Consider the following 18070-nt stretch of genomic DNA (forward strand, 5'->3'; position numbering starts at 1 on the left):
TTCACTAATAATAATAATAATAATCAGAGGCGTAGTGAGGGGGGCAGGAGGTCATACGCCCCGGGCGCCGACGGTCAGGGGGACGCCAAAGAAGCGCCTAAAGTATTAAAGCGGTTATTGGAAACTTGAAATTTTTTTAATATCAATTAAATTAATATTAATTTTGTTATTGATAATGATTAGGTTTCGTTTAAAAACGAGGAATTTTATGGCGGAAATTGGGGCCGGCGTAGGAGGGGGGGGCGAACATTTTGGAGTTTGGCCCTGGCCGCCAAATAACCTCACTACGCCACTGATAATAATAAACCAACATCTTCAATTTGTGGACCCGTTTCCGAAATTGGCTTCAATATCGATACCATGCTTTGCTAAGAGAACATGCAAAGCGTTATTTAATTATTAAGGTCTTAAGAAAAATTATAATTATTTATTACATTAATTGCAATTGTCCTTGAAGTTTGTTTCCCTATTGGGGTTTGGGGACATCCGTTTCTTGGGTCTCATTATACTTTTCTGGACAGTACGCGTTAAATTTCCTGGCTCCAAATCCACTCCACGTAGAAATAGCTTAATAAACAGTAAACAATATTAGTCTACTTGCAAAATTACTTATCATTCGATCAGTAAGAGCTTACCTGGTCATGAATCGGGTTTGGATTACCATCAACAAAATGTTTACTGCAGATGTAGGTGTTTTCATTTATTTTAGACAAATTGAAATCCTCCCTGTCTTCTTTTAGCCATGCAAGCCACTTCTTACATAGAATGGGCTTTGAAATCGGTTTCGGGAATGGGTAAAATCTTACCCCTGACATATATTCTCGTTGAGAATATCTTGAGTCACTTTTACAGCGCGCATACGCGCACCTTTTAACACCCATTTTCGATTAAAAACACTCAAGTCATTAATAATTTGAAAACATCCAAACTAAAATTAAAATTTTGATTAAAAACAGTAGTTAAAATGTTTTGTTACCATGGTTGAATTTTCAATTATAATGAGTATTAAATCGTATTAATCAAACCAGCTTTGTTCTGACCCTAACAACCGTAAATATAAAAAATGTCGAGCAGACGACGCGAGAGTCAAAGGAAACGGAAAAAAGAATGAACGGAAAAAAATTACGGAATTTATAAAGTATTTCCGTCAAAAACAAGTCGTCGCGTAATCATTTTTACCCCCTAAAATGTGCACCGGTCGGCGCGGGCAAACGCCTGCCTTCTTAGCGAGTGATATCATATATGACAGTTCCTCTATGGTGATATATCGACAGGCGTGCAAGAAATGACCTCATTGAGACGTTCAAAATTATTCATGGTCTCTACAATGTCCAATATAACGGGTTTTTTTAGGTCAAATGGTCTGGGCTCAAAGCCCCCACAATTGTCAAAAAGCGCTGTAATAGCGCGCAACACCGTGTGTTTTTCACTCAACGGGTTGTAAATGATTGGATTAATCAGCTCCCGACAATTGTGAAGGTTAAATCCTCAGCGTTCAAGACCCGCCTTGATAAGTTTTGTAGCTGGTAAAAAACTAAATGAAAAAAAACTAAAATGTATATATATATATCTATATAGTTTTATATCTGCTGTATACCCATGTTGTACGTAACTTTTGTCTTATTGTTTTCTTTTGTTTGTCTATTTCGTGTTTCAGGGCTCAATAAGTGTATTTCACTTTCTTTTCCTGACTAATAAAATTATTATTATTTTATTATTATCATTATAGAACTATTATTATTCCAAGATCCGATCCCCAGCTTCCGGCGTGATGAGCGAGCATGCTACCATCACGCCACGCAAACCATTCCAAGGGTAAAATTGCCAAGGCCATTTTTTTATTAAATAAAATTGTAATTTAATTGATAATAGAATGCGAGTGAAATAAATTAACAAATTCATGGTGTTACACTGTTAAACCGACGCTCCGTCCCATTTTAGACTATCTTGGCTTACGTCTAGAGCGCCATCTTAAAAAACGAAACATTATTTCATAAGTATTATTATGCTATAACTTTTTCGGTTACTTTGCTTCCGATTTTTTTTAAATCGATGTGCTCAAGACAGTAGCTTTGACTGTGTAGAAGCAAAAGGGGCATATAATAACCATTTTTTTAATTATGTAACTTTTGGTGGAAATAATTACGTCACTGATTACAGATTTAGGCGAGGATTTAGCATTACCTGTAATCAGTGTACTGTACATATTTTTAGGAAGTGATTATTGGCGCACTCGAGAAGAGTAGATAGCTCACTGTTGTGCGGTTTTTCGTATTCTTAATTTTTCATGGCACCTGAAAAGAATTGTTTCCCCGTACGCAAAGACTCATAACGCAAAAAAAACGTTCTGGCATAAACGTTCAGTTTCGTTTATTAACACACCCACCATTTAAGAAAAACATCATTTATTCGTTAATTTATCGGAGCGTAATCAAGAAATTTATAATATTACATTTTCTATTTTAGACTTTTACAAAAAATTAAAACGTAATAAAATAAATAATGGAATTTATATTTAAATAATAATATTTATAAATTGGAAGTCTCCAGAAAACGTGAATTATTTTCCAACTGCAGAAATCGGCCGATCCTCTATTGCATAAAAAATAAAGGTGTAATTCATAATAATTATAATGAATGCAGTCCTTAGTTGGTTCCTTTTAACTTAGCAAAAATTTAAAAGCTGATTTCTTTACTCAACTATTTACAAAATATAATATACATTTTTCCGATATTTATTTTAACCAAATAATATATTATAATATAAACTTACCAAAATTATTATAATTCGCCCAATGGTAAATGAACTTACACTATATAAATTGGATTTAGTGAAAATTAATAGACTGTAAACAAAATTATGTGAATTGCACAATATTATTGGAATTTTCTCAATATATTCAAATATGCACAATATTATTTCAATTTGCCCACTATTATTTCAATTAACCAAATATTATTGGAATTTACTCAAAATTGTTCCAATGTAATCAAAATTATTTGAAGTTACTCAATATTATTAAAAACACAAAATAAAGTTTGAATTTCTCCCAATTTATGTGTCGACAATGTAATTTGAACTAATTTAATGTAATTCCATTTTACCCAAATTACAGAATTTTCCTAAATGTATTCCTTTCCTAATTCAATGTGAAATTAACCTTAATTATTTCAGTTAACCCAGCGATATAAGAACTTATCCAATGTTATTTGAATTTGCCGAAATATACCCATTTGAAAAAAAAATTCCAATAATTTTTCAAATAACAATCAAGAGATACATTTTTATGCGTTATTTTGCATACGGCAGATTTCAAATTATGCGTTATTTTGCATACGGCAGATTTCAAATTAACTATCACAGTGTAAGGGGCTCATTTATTCGGTCAGATAATGTAATGAAGAAAATTTAACGTAAATAGACAAATAATTTCGGCAGTTATCGCATCATAAGTTATATTTATATCCACCAAATTTCAAAATGGCGTCGGATCATTATTGGAAAACCCATAGGTCTAACTAACTCGGGCAGATAATGTAACATAGAAAATCTCAGGTTAATCGGATACAAATTACCTAACTTATTGTACCATGATTTATATTTGTATCGGCCATTTTATAAAATGGCGTCGTTTTTCTATCGAAATCTAAAAAACTGTTTACATCGTTCAGATAATGTAATGTAGAAATTTTAAGATATTGAAAATATATGGCAGTTATACGGCATAAGTTTTACAAATATTTTGTATTATACCTACAATGTCGACCTATTTATTCAAATTAGCTTGAGTTCACCCCTATTTGTCCAAAGTAATCCAAAAATGTAAAATTTACAATTTTTTTAATTTTTTAAAAAATAATTTTTTTTGATTTATTGAAGTTTGGCACAGAATTTGTCATTTTCACATGTTATTTTACATAGACTTTTTCTCATTTTATGTTGTCAAAAACATTTTTGGTTGCCATGGCAAAACGGAAGCCCAGCGTAACTTTTTCCTTTAACTGGTTTCATGTTACATCTAGGTCTAACAATCCCCCAACTTTGAACCAAATCGGTGAGAACCACCTCGGGTCGTCTCCTTGTAAGTGGGATACTTGGCGAATACTTTCGAATTTAAGTTTCTTTCAATGGACCAATCTCTAATTAAATATTTCGCTACCTCAACAAATTCCCCAAATGGTAGTCTTCTACCAATTGTACCTTCTTTTATTATAACATTGTTTGTTGCTTCTAACGAGTTATTTGTACTTGGTGAACCTAATGCTCGAAAACCAACCATCAAACTTTTCTAAATATTCCGATTTCAAATACGTTACAAACTATTTTACAAAAAAGGAGTTTGCCCGCCAAAAATTCCCCTTCGGATGCGCAAATATCCTTTCGAATTTCAATGCGCGTATTTTCGTCGTTGACTAGGCTAAGCTTTTTATCAACGTTCTCAATTAACTTAAACTTGCAAGTTTAAAAACACAATTAATTTAATATAAATTTTATGTTTTATGATACAAAAATAGTTAAATTTACTTTTTAACATTAAGTCCTACCATGATCCACTTATGATCCTACAATAGAAAAACTCGTAGCCGGGAGTAGTCAGGGGCGTACCGAAGAGAGTACGTTTGGGGGGGGAGGTAAGTGAAATTTGCCAAGTAAAAAACAAAGTTTGTCAAGTCGTCTAAGTTTGGATTGTTACGGTAGATTTCAATTTAAAAGATTCATTAAAATCATAATCGGTGGCGCCATCCGCTGTTAGCGGCGGGAACTATACAGGGCCGTAACCAGGGGGGGGGGGGGCGGTCGGACCGTGTCCACCCTGAAACGTATGGTTGTATGTACAACTTTTTATTTTATTTTTTTTTCCATTGCGTGCCCCCCCCCCCCATGAAATCAAATCCTGGTTACGGTGCTGGAACTATATACTATACAACTGAATTAATAGTACTAATGTACCTTGAAAGTTATAGATGGCGCCACCCGTTTAATGATAGAGTTGATGTCTGAGTGCGCCGACTGGAAATTTCAGAATTTGTTTCGCGAAACCACGACTACCGGACGCGCCTATGTCATTCTAGCGGTACTATTCCCAATTCAATGGCAAAAACGGCTCGGCGCGGCGTCTAGTTTTTTTTTTTTCAAAAATAATAAACTTTATTTTGGTGCACATGACAACTAGGTCTTCGCACCATACACACCCTGATACAGACACTCAAAAACAAAAGAAAAATAAAAAATATATATACAGAAAGATAAAAGTTGGCAGTCCTTTCTACTGTTTTCTCTTCTGTGTTTTTAACAAACAAAAAAAAATGACTATTTATGTCTGCTTTGTGTTCTACTTGCGCTTTAAAAAATACTGGCCGCGCGAAAAATAGCACAGATATCAGAAATGATTGCCATGTCTCCGTTTTGGACCGCGGTTTTCACCCCTTGTAGATTTGTATCATATCTGCCTGTGTTTAGGGCATGAAAAAGTCTTGGCCTAACTGGTTGACCACGAACACAGGAGAACAGAATATGCTCCACTGTCTGGACCTCCTGAGTGTTACAAATTTCCCATTCGCCGCTCGGGTGGATGCATGTTCAGAAAACACTTAGAAATCTGGAAAAAGTTCGCCTCGGCCGAGACTTTTAAAGCGTACGATAATTTTAGCGCAAATACGATAATTTCGATCCCCTGGTACGATAAACACTACTTAAAAGGTTGGCAACGCTCAGTCACCTTGGGCAACGCTGGGTGGCGCGTCGGTCGCTCCAAGATGGCGCGATCTAAAGGAAACAAACCAGACGACATAATAGTGTAGATTCAGGATTTCGTACGTTAAGGTTTATTTTGTTCGTAACAATCTACTATTAAATCAAATTAAGGTTGTTTTAACAGACCTTTTATCTTAAAAATTGTTACTTTGTATGGTTGTAATAACAACGGTACCATGGAAAGTATGCGGTTTCATCGTTTTCATTCAAAGCTACCAAAATTAGCTAAGGCTTGGGAAGTTTCATTGAAAATGGGAAAGACACATATAGTAAAAAGATAGTTGTTTGATATTCGCATTTTAGAAAGGAAAATCGCAAAGCTATTCCTGATTCCTGAAGCCTATAAAGGTAAGACAATGTTACGCTAGAGTATTTAATAAAAATGTAGTAGTTTTTTTAATCTTGAAATTATCAACAGATCAGTTCAAGCAGTATCCACATTGTTTAAGACCTTTGGAAATTCCTTCCAAGAACCTGCCTATTCGTATGCATGACAGGAAATCAACCAAAGCATCATAAAACAGAACTAGTAGATACAATGAAATTGTTAAATAGACAAACCTCTCTGAATAATGTTAGGAGAAAAAAAAAGAGTATTTATAATGAGGAGAAGAGATTAGAGGAACATTTGCTTACGGATCATCTTGTAGAACTTCAACCTGGTGGAAAAATTCAAGCTGAATGCATTGAAAATGCTAATGTCATTCGTACTTTGGAAAAAGGAATTACAGTAAATGCGCATGAAGAACATAAATGTGAAGTAACTGCTAGCTGCGGCATATTGAAACCACAAACTGTTGCGTGTTTGACTGGACTTCAGTCAATGGAACTTTTTAATGAAATAGTTAAAATAGTTAGAGAATAACTTCGATATTTTTAGATAAAAATATAGAATCCTTGATAAAACGATGTGCCGAGACAGTGCCGCTTCTTTACTGCATCTGAACTCCTCGAAACCCAAAGTCAAACATTTACTCATCTCAAAGCTTATTCTTATAAGAAGGGTGACTTTGGAGGTTTAATATCTCCGTCTGACGTAGTTACGGCATTTATGCTACAAATTGAGAAAATTTTTATCAAAGTATTTAATGAAAAGATGCATGAACCTGGTATTTTAAAAAAATTAGTAAAAGAATCCGAAGGTATTGAAGCTGAGAACATTTGTCCTGGCTTTAAAAGAAAAATTATTAGAGTATATTTCAAAATGCGAATATATTACGCAGTAATATTCATAAATTTGGATATTGCTGAAGAGAGGGAAAAAAATAAGCAGAAGAAGAAAACTGGGAAAAAACCAGATTCCAAACTGTTAAAAGTGACGCATCTAGGATGCTAGTTAGCCCTAAACCCCATTAATAGTTCTTCGCTATTTGTAAATAGTATATAAGTGATATAAGATAGATAAATTTTCTGTATGTAATAAAATAACAACATTTAAAATCATTCGGAAGTATTACTTTATCTATCGCTATTATGATTTGGATTTGAAAATGCTCAAATTTATAATAAAATTAAAATTACGAGCTACTCATGTATTTTATTTACGAATACTTGTTCGTCCCCACTTTTTAATCACTTAAAACATTTTTAGAATTTGAAAGCCAGTAGGTGGGACGAAAATATACGATAAAAATAAGTTTTGCAACCAAATCAATTGAAAATAACTGCCCATTTAAAGTATTATAACCCATTGATAGATGGCAGTGAAGTGCACCTTTTCTAGTTCCTGCCGCGAATACTACGTGGCGTTAGGTGTTAAATTGTCAACCTTTCTACGATAAATAAACGCCAGTCTATATAGCGATAGCATGGCGATAGCTTACACCAAGCGTCAAGATTAGTTAGCGATCAGCTCCCGCGTTAGAACTATCTTTATCTTCCCATTTATTTTTGACTAGTTTAGATACGCTTGGTTGATTTTCATTGAGCGGGATTTTGCAGAATGTTGATAACCCTTTATATTATTATTATTATTATTTATTATTAAATTCCTGCTATCAATTTAATATATAAATCCGATTATGGAAAATACAATATCTACGGACGATAATTTAGGCACATTGCGACATCTCAATCGGGACTTAGATGAAATTAACGCCAGCCAAGAAGCCCAAGATCGTCGCAGTGACAAAATAAATAAAAAACTTTCGGAAGAAATTGAGAAACTGAAATCTGGACTGGAAAATAAAGAAAACGTAATCGCCCAAATTGGGCAAAAATTGCGGGACGCCTTCAAATGCGCCATTTGTCATGCCATTGTTGCGGGGGCCCGCGTCTTGAACAAGTGCTCTCACTTGTTTTGCCACAAGTGCATTTCTAAAAACAGGGAATTTAGAGGCGAATGCCCCATTTGCAAGGAATGGCAGATGTTTGCTCCCTTTCCCGTGCCTGCAATTGACGAATTCCTCGAAGGCATCGTGCCACTTTTCCCAACGGATATTTTAGAATGAATTTGAATAAATCTCAATCCGGAAAATTCATCATAATTATAATGAATTACACATTTATTTTTTATGCAATAGAGGATCGGCCGATTTCTGCAGTTGGAAAATAATTCACGTTTTCTGGAGGCTTCCAATTCATAAATATTATTATTTAAATATAAATACCATTATTTATTTTATTACGTTTTAATTATAAATTTAATTTTTTTTGGAAAAGTCTAAAATAGAAAATGTAAAATTATAAATGTCTTGATAACGTTCCGATAAATAACCGAATAAATGAGGTTTTACGTAAATGGTGGCTGTGTTAATAAACGAAACTGAACGTTTATGCCAGAACTTATGAAATAATGTTTCGTTTCTTAAGATGGCGCCATAAGGCGTGAAGGTTTATTTTTTTTACTTTTTTTTTGTTTAAATTCCCTCCATCGAGGATGAAAATTTTGTTTTAGATTATGGTCTTTTTTGCCATTTAATATTTTTGTTTTAATACTAAATAAACACCGAGCCCCCGAGAAGTAAAAACCCCTACAAAGCCTACACTTGCGACACCAAGAAACAGGGCCAGCGGAAAGAAGACAACATCCCCTGACAGCGAAACCGTAACGTTGAAAATCTCGTTAAAACACCAACTTACTATTCCCTGAGACGGAAAACTACGTTTAAGCATACACGCCAATCTCCGACAAGTTAAATATTGAGTCTAGAGCCCCTAAAATCATGTTAAATCGATACTCCCCAATAATTCCTCCAATACCAAGTTAGTGTTTTGTTAATTTCCTGTCCCGAGAGCGAGAAAAGCCCCGTGTCGCGAGTCCCGAACAAAACCCCTTTATTCCGACCAGTATAAAAACCGAGCCCCCAACCCATAACGGTATCTTAACCGATTTTTACCTTCGCCACGCCAGTATTAATTTAGAGCTACTCCCCCTATAAAATTGTATTAAATCTCCCAGTAAATTTAAGCGCCTAACGCAAGTTCTATCTTTTTCTTTATTATTTTATTTTACCGCCCCAATTCACGAGGATACGCCAGATTTTTAAATTATCTGTTGTTTTGCATTTTTCTGTTTTGTGTTATCAAATATATCAATAAAAGCATTTCAAGAGTTTCATTGAGTATCCTAATCACTGTCCGATATTATCATCTTTCTTTTACTTATTATCAACGTCACTGCTATATCGTCGTAATAAACCAGTGGCGCCCCAACTAGAGGGGGCCCCAAATTTATTAAAAAAGGGGTCCTATTTTTTCATATTGGTAAATTTTCAATATCCGAATTAATAGAGAAATTGCGGAAAAATATCAAATTTGTGACTATCAACTAATGCACATATTTTATGGGTTTATATTTACTCCATTTAAAAACGATAATACCCATTGTATAATACCAGGGGGTAAGGGCGTAAGCAAAAACGCAAAGGGTGCCTTACGCGGCCGTCACTTCTCCTCCCGCTGAGGGGGAGTTACGCGCGTGGCTAGACGAAACAGGAAATCGCACAGGTGCGACAGAGAGAAAAATAAACCAACAACAAGCAATCTTGTGACTAGATTTAAGGCTTGTATATAGTTCTCTTCGCTATATTTGGACGAATATTTTGAAATGACCGTCAGTGGCAGAGATGTAGACATGTAGTGTATTATTTCAAAGAAAAAAGGGTGACTCACTTTCTCTTTTTAGTTAAGTCTGTTTTTAGGTTTGTACTTTGTAGAGCCTATTTCAAAAATCTTTTACCATTTTCATACATCTTCATTTTCCAGTCTGTTTTCGTACGATAAAGCAGCAATTTAGAACTCGCGATCATAGTTGAACTATATGCATATAAATAATGTAAAATAGTGTAGGAGTAAATTAATGTTGAGACCACCTAGTTTAAAATGAGTTTGAGAAAAACCCCGTCTGGTTTCCAAAAGCGGAGAAAACGCAAAATGGAAGACTCTAATTAAGAGCCAGTCTGGATCTATTAAACGATATTTTGACTAGCGATGCCGTTCAATATCGTGATAGTTTCGAATGGGTAGGTAATAAGCCCTGAAATAGTTTTTTCCCTGCTTCGTGGGTGCGAGCTTACAGCAGCCTACTTCCAGGGGGTAGTAGGTCAAACTTTGAAGCCCTCTAGCGCTCTTTAAACTCGTCGCGGAGAAACGCGACAAAAACCCGCAAACTTCTCAGCTCATCCCTTACAACCACCAGAAATTTCTGTACTGACTATTGAATCACCCTGTATATAAGTTGACAAAGAAACGAATCGCTGCGTCCCCAGAATCGTCGGTAAACGAAACCGAAAACCCGAGGGGTCGGACATTTACCAAAATCCCGTACACTTTGTCTAAAATCGCAAAATCTTTTAACTCTCTCTATGGTAAACTAACATTGAAATCCCAAAATCACTTCAAAAAGTAATGATAAAATCACCAAAATCTCTACGAAATCCCGAAATCCCGTACACAATAATGGCCAGTGTCCGACCCCTCGCGAAAACCCGAGCCGAAGAGTCCAATCGGCCACTTTATCAGTAAAATCTCCCGAACCAGAGTTAGTTCAATATCTCCGAGATTTAGCCCGTCAAAATGACGAGAACATAGCGCAGTTAGGCCAACAATTATCCCAGCAAAATACCGCCGTTTTACAAGAAGTAGAGAGAAAGTTCGCCCGAATAGAGTCGATCGGTGAAACCCAGTGCGGGACGCATATTTACGAACCTTGGGTGAAACCCTCGTTAAATCCATCGGAAAGAACAACCCTACCGTCCCGTATCAAACGTCCACCCCAGACGGCGCGGCGACCCGCGATCCGTCCAATTTCATCCCCAAAATAATAGGATAGCTGACCCGCAAGAAACCATCCCGAAAGGCGCGTACGACCCATTCTCCGAAGAGAGAAACCGCAACCGTAACGAGATAGAACGCGGGTTAAGAGAATTAGGCAAAGAACTCCCTTAAGAAATGCGAGTTTCAACGGCCCGCCTCCGCCCGCGTCAGAAAGAATTTCCCAACGAGAAGACCCCGGTTAATTTAGACGGCAGAGCTCCCTAAAACTCCCCGCGATAAAAGTCCGATTTAACGGCAGTGACGGAAGCGACCCCATAGATTTCTTAAAAACCCTATATGAATACGCGATCGCGGCCAAAGCTTCGGCCGATGAGTTATTAACCCACCTCCCCATAGTGTTAGAAGGGAAAGCGAAATTATGGTATCGGGAAAGCTATAGCCGATTCCAAACCTGGGAACAGTTCGAAACTCTTTTTAAAGAAACCTTTATGGATGAAACCTATGCCCGTAAAATTGGTAGGGACAGTGGCGTACCTAGGGGGGGGCGGTCCGCCCCGGGCGGCACTTTCTAGGGGCGAACTATATTTGATAAGATTCTTCTCTTACCTAGCCTAGCTAAAAAAAGAGCGGAATAGAGCTAGTGCTTCCATTTGTTGTATTAGAAATTACACGATAGATTTTTTCTGGTTTCTCTTCAATTTTGTTTGTATTTGAGAGGAAATATTTTAGCGCCATCTATATGCCGATATACACTATTTGAGCGTCGAAACCCGAAACTCTTTTAAGTGATAGAAGGGAGAGGAGCGGTCAAAGGTCGCACCGTTTTTCTCGCTGTTTTTTAACGGGGGAGGGGGGAGAATTGGCGAAGGTAGGGGGGACGGAAATCGAAGACTTTGATTCTGCGCCGCGCAGCCTGAAGGCAATTTCAAAACTAAAACCAAAACTACCAAAATTATTTTTTCCACCGTCCCACGCAGACGCAGTTAGAGAGTCATGTATTTATGATATTTTCAAACAAAAACAAATCACGTATATATAGCCAAAACGTTAGGATAGGCAACACCGTTCTCAAAGAGGTCAATATATTTATAAATACCTGGGATTATGGTACAACCCATATCTTGATTGGAATGAGCATATAGATATTATCTCCAAAAAGATAACCTATGGTATATATTTAATTAAACAAAACCGATAATTCTTGGAAATAAAACTAGCTTGAATTTATACTATAGTTTAATCTATCCATACCTAATATTTTGCGTCTCCATCTGGGGAAACGCCGCGGAAAAAATTTAAACAGATTATTTTTACTACAAAAAAGAATAGCGAGAATAATAGACAATAAAACGTATTTTGCACCTTCATCCCCTATATTTAAACACTACAAAATTTTAACTATCCATCAGATCTATGACTATTTTTGTATAATTAGTTCCACATCGAGATATATATATATCGAAGTGGGACTATTGCTATGGACGGATTGTCGTTAAGTGTTGTGTGTGTGTTTGTTTGTTTGTTTGGTGTGGAAAGCAACGACACGGCAGATGGCGCTGCGAAAATAATTTGCAGTTTTGGCGAAACCGGGATTCGAACTCACAGTCAAAAACTCCGATTACTGACGCCTTTACGCTCTCGGCCACTGGAAGTTTACCAAATTTTGTTCGGAACTTCTACTGTATTCTCGTTAGTTTTAGCGACGCGGGGGGAGTTGGCTAGTTAAGTTGTCGAAATTCTCGTCCGTTTTTACGCCTTATTTTACGTATATTTTCGGATTTTAAGGTCAAGTGAACCTCAAACTTCGCGTCGGGTGGTGGGTGGTGGGTGGTGGGCACACTCGCTTAAGATGCCTCACTCGAAAGTGAGTACTCGAATAAACGAGCTCGAAAAATTTAAATGTTCGGGTGGTGAGCAGTGGTAGGTGGGCACACTCGCTTAAGATGCCTCGCTCGAAAGTGAGTACTCGAATAAACGAGCTTGGAAATTTTAAATGTTCGGGTGGTGAGCAGTGGTAGGTGGGCACGCTCGCTTAAGATGCCTCGCTCGAAAGTGAGTACTCGAATAAACGAGCTCGAAAATTTTAAATGCCCTCTTCCCCATATGTACTTATAAATGCTCTAAAAGCCCCCCAATGAGATACTTATTTTCTTATTTAAATAAATCAACAAGAGACATTAAAAAACTTCATCACTCGTTACACCAAACAAAAGGTTCAAGACAAACTACGAGTTCAATCCACACTGACGAACTTCCTTTTGGGTAATAAAAGCAATAGAACCATAGAGAAACAATTATAAATTGAAGTCACTATCGGGAGAAGGTATTATATTATTAAGAACACGCGTACGCTTAAAAAGTTAAAGCATTGAAGACTCTATTTCCCTTCACACACTTACGTACCGCCATTATTAATTATTGGACTCCCATACTCATCCAAAAACTAGGGGCATTCGGGCATATGTAGTTTTATATCTATGAAGGTAAATTTTTATTTCGATAATCTTTGCCGTATACCATTCGCAAAACTTAGGTATATTAACTTACAAGTTCACGTAAAGACTACCCGTTTATAGCTCTACCACAAATAGGTCGAAATTTAAAATATAGCTTTTTGTCAAATTACCTTGCAAGTTAAGTCAATAAATGTCCTCAACAGCTTATGAATTGGTTTGCCCACCCGTGTATCCTGAGGGTGGGCGGTGGCCTCTCTTTAACATAGGATGGTAAATAGTATATCTAACTATAGGAAATCACATGGGCTCAACAGTTTTTATATTAGTTTGCCCACCCGGGTCTCCTGATGGTGGGCGGCATCCACCCTTTCACTTAGGGTGGCAATTTATATATCCAACGATAAGAAATCACAAAGCCTCAAAAGCTTTGTATTAGTTTGCCTACCTGTGTCTACTAAGGGTGTATGGCTTTGCCCATTCGAATACACTGATGTGGAACTAATATTACGGCCTGGGCCGACTTGTTTTTATATTAAAGTCCCTAGTTTCTGAAATTTATAACCCCTTTAACTATAAAAAGTTAATCAGCTGCTGGACCCGTCAACAATGTATTTTACAAGTCCCATTCGCAAGAACTAATCTTAAATTAAGCTCAATATTCTGTAACGGCGCGAAACTATATCTATCTATAATATTAATCCATCAGGGCTAAAAAATGTGAAAAATCATACATATTAAATAAAACGGTATAAATTAACTTATCTTGCTGTAAAAAAACTCTTTTGTATTTTATCCCCCTTGTGTCACAACTTTTTTGTAATTTATTATGTAAGCATTGATATGTGACCTTTCGTCGAAAACTTGAAAAAACATCTTTCCTAACAAATGTTAATATAAATACACATAAAGAGGCATAAAAGTCGTTTTTGACTTACGAGGAGACTACCCGAGGTGATAATCATCGACTTTATTGAAACTAGGTGGGTATGTAGACCTTATGGTAACATGAAATTTCACCAAGGGAAAAATTGCAATGGGCATTAGTTTTGCCCTGGCAACCGAAAATGTTTTTGACAACACAGTATGTATATTTTGAAAATAACATGGGAATCTGAGCACTTCCCCCTGTGAAAAATTTTAAAAAAATTTCAAATTTCAAAACCAAAAAAATAGATCAAAATTGACAAATGAAATGAATTTTATGATATTTTGATGAATTTTGGTCAATTTGATCAAAATATGTAAAAATTTATCAATTGTTATTTTAAATGGGACAATATACAGACTGCATTGTCAAAAACATTTTCGGTTGCCATGACAAAACTAATGCCCATTGCAACTTTTCCCTTGGTGAAATTTCATGTTACCATAAGGTCTACATACCCACCTAGTTTTAACAAAATCGGTGATTATCACCTAGGGTAGTCTCCTTGTTAGCCCCCCCCCCCCAAACAAAATGTAATTATTAACGTTGTTAAATAAAAATATATTATTATTATTTATTATTATTATTATGTATGTTGCAAACTGGCGGTGTGGGCTGTGGCGATGCAATAGCTTTATTTATTTTCCATAATTTAGTTTTGGAAAATACTAAAATTAAAATCGATTCTAATCCATAAAATCAAAATCAAATGTTGAAGGATTTACTACTGAATCAATAATCAAAAGATAAAAATTGAAATATTCATTTTAATACTTAGAACTTTTGATATGAAAAAATTTGATTCTACTTTCTCGTGAAACGTATTTGAAATATTTTTAAATATACTTTTCATAATAATGAAAACTAAAGAAGTATTTGAAATGATACTTATCCAAATCTTTAAAGATTTCTATTGATATTTTTCAGGCAAGGGCAAAAAAGAATTGAAATTAATTGAAACTCTCATATCTTTAAAGAAATTTGAAAGATCGGGAAAAAATCAAAGGGCCAATAGAGTAGTATCACTCTGTAGCTTTGGGCTATGGCCGCCATTTTAAGGGCAGTTTTTTATCTATAGGAAAAATCATGGGTGACGTCGACATACGTCACGCCGATATTACTCTATACTAAATAAAATGAAAGATTGTGAATGATTTTGTCGCCATCTTTGCTCAAAAATATCAAAAATTAAATGATATTATATAGAAATTTCAGAGGGAAAAATTGATAGTATAGTATAGCTGTTGCCATCTATGTAAAAAGATACGAAAAAGATAGATAGAAATTTTTTGTGCATCACTGACATCTACAAGGTTGGAGTCTTTGCAGATTCTTTTGAGCTTAGGCCTAACTCTTCTAGGCTTGGTATGGGTTTTAATAACGCTGGTGGAATATCCCACTTCGACGACTGGTCAGGGGCGGATTAACCCTTTCGGCGCCTTTAGGCACAGAAAAATTTGGCGCCCCTTGGCATTGGTCAGCTAAGGAGGGGCGTATCGGTTTTTAATAAATAAATAAATATATTTTAGTTTCCTCAAACATTTTCAGCGTTATTTTGAGAAGGGGCAAGCCAAGTACATGGACCGTGGGGCTTTATCAGAGTTTTGGCGCCCCTAGAAAAAAGGCGCCCTAGGCACGTGCCTACTTTGCCTAATGGTTAATACGCCCCTGCGACTGGTTCCATTTTCGGAAAGCGATCACTTATTGGCCATTTTCCCCAACCTTTTATTTTTCTAAATTACTCATAATTTAACTTCATCCGCACAAACCGAGCGCGTTTATAAATTTCAATAAAGCTACAGTGGGCTGACTAAAATTCCGACGCAAAAAATTCCTTCTCAATTTAGAGGTTTTCCATTGGCTTAAATAAATATGTTACTAGCCAATGGACGCTTCAATAAAAGATACTCGGTTTCTACTCCCCTCTCCAAATTCTTCTGGGAAGGAGCTATTTCCGGTCGGTCGGTTAAACGGTTAGAATGGGTAGCCACAAAGTCATATTTAAGCCAATTGGAGACGCGCTTTTGCCCTCATGAGAATTTTGCGTCAGATAAGAAACACGTCGGCTCACGTGTATAAGGAACATGCTTATGTTTATTTTCAATAATATATTTTAAGGTAACATTTATACTTAGTTTTAAAAACATTTTATGAAGATAATATTATTATTATCATCCTCTTATGGTATAAATAATTAAAATTATATGTAATATTTTTATAATACCAGGCAATTTTAAAGCTTCTCATGGAGGCAGAGTTAATTCATTTCGCATAAAATTATCTTTTGGAAAAAGATGAAAACTCATTCCTTTAGAATAAACATATAACTTTTGCAGTACGGTATGCAACAAGTGTTTCCTTTTAACCAGGTAACTTTTTTGGCATGTTAAGGCTTAGCAAAAAACTGATGTTACGTTCGAGAAAGTTTCCAGCTTTCTAATATTTTACCAAGCACCATATAAATAATAACTTATGAGTCCTGGCTGTCGGAAATATTACTTCTTGGCAATTTCTGGGAAGATGTTTTATTTAAGCGCCTATAGCGTGACTCCCAAAATTGCTAGGATGAATAAAAAGGTTAAAATTTAACGTAGTCCACCTTTTTACTGGTTCGTGGTGAAACAAACCGTTAGTGAAGATTTTTGAATGGAATAAAGGTACAGTGGAATACTTATGAGTAATTATGTTACATATGCTTGGAGGAATAAAACAAGTATACAGGAGTTGCGAAATCGGTTTCGTCAGTGACCGTGAACTAGCGCGAGACAGAGGGGTTCAAACGCGACTAGCGCCAACTGCATACGGAATTTTGCAACTATTATCATTTTATAGCATTGTTTTCGCGTCGTCTGGTTTGTTTTATTCCTCCAAACAAATACGAGTCATTTTGAAAAAGGCGCAAATAATTTAGAAATATTTCAAAACAAACCAGACGAAACGAAAACAATGATATAAAATGAGAATAGTTGCAAAATTCCGTATGCAGCTGGCGCTAGTCGCGTTTGAACCCCTCCGTCTCGTGCGAGTTCACGGTCACTGACGAAACCAATTTCGAAGCTCTCCGCAACTCCTGTATACTTGTTTTATTCCTCCAAGATGCCGTCGCACAAATAGCTCTACGTCTGATAAACCAACGGCTTGCCACCACCCTCCTACGCATTGTAACCCGGCATTATAAGACGCTAGATGACTTGGCCCTAAGGTGGTGCCTTGGGTATTAGCCTAGCTGATATTATTATTATTATTATTTTAAGTTTTGCGTTTGTAGAGTGTTTATTGTATGATGACTTAATAGTTTAAATGTTGTTATAATTTTCGTAACTTTTCATAACTTTAAAACGCTAAAATTGTAGGCTGAGCTCCGGCCCTGTGTTGGAGCTGCCCTGTTTTAACTACGGCAACTAATAACCTGTAAACAAACCGGTTTGAACAACCAAGGCTTAGGAGCTAAAATGAACTACAATATAGTGTCAAGTTGTTGTTAATGTAATTAATTTGCAAATTAATAAAGTTCTCGGAGACTCAGATTCTAAAATAAATTTGCATTGTCAAATAAAAGAAGCAGGTTTATTGGAAAAAATAGTTGAAATTCAGGTTGAGCTTTTCTGGCGCACCTATAAGGTTGGAGTCTTTGCAGATTCTTTTGAGCCTAGGCCTAACTCTTCTAAGCTTGGTATGTTTTTTAATAACGCTGGTGGAATATCCCACTTCGACTTA

At 36.1% G+C, this 18070-nt stretch overlaps 1 protein-coding gene and 1 long non-coding RNA gene across 2 annotated transcripts; one reads left to right on the forward strand and one right to left on the reverse strand.

Annotated features, from left to right (window-relative positions):
* Window positions 1–302: 302 nt before the first annotated feature.
* LOC149958668 (uncharacterized) lies at window positions 303–873 on the reverse strand. The gene is made up of 3 exons (XR_016478327.1): window positions 636–873; window positions 435–567; window positions 303–368 (listed from the first exon to the last, which is right to left on the reverse strand). It is a non-coding gene; the product is annotated as an uncharacterized LOC149958668 (long non-coding RNA).
* A 5156-nt stretch (window positions 874–6029) lies between these two features.
* Window positions 6030–7175, forward strand: LOC149958669 (uncharacterized). Its single transcript, XM_090164997.1, has 2 exons — window positions 6030–6103; window positions 6174–7175. Exon 2 carries the CDS (start codon window positions 6246–6248, stop codon window positions 6618–6620), a length of 375 nt encoding a protein of 124 aa, XP_090021123.1. The 5' UTR covers window positions 6030–6103; window positions 6174–6245; the 3' UTR covers window positions 6621–7175.
* Window positions 7176–18070: the final 10895 nt, after the last annotated feature.

This window comes from Leiobunum rupestre, chromosome 2, assembly GCF_980474605.1.
Source record: "Leiobunum rupestre chromosome 2, qqLeiRupe1.1.hap1, whole genome shotgun sequence".
NCBI classification, from domain to species: domain Eukaryota; kingdom Metazoa; phylum Arthropoda; class Arachnida; order Opiliones; family Sclerosomatidae; genus Leiobunum; species Leiobunum rupestre.

What these genes read in the sequence shown, in the direction of transcription:
- LOC149958669 (XM_090164997.1), top strand. Translation starts at nt 6,246, where the DNA reads ATGACAGGAAATCAACCAAAGCATCATAAAACAGAACTAGTAGATACA.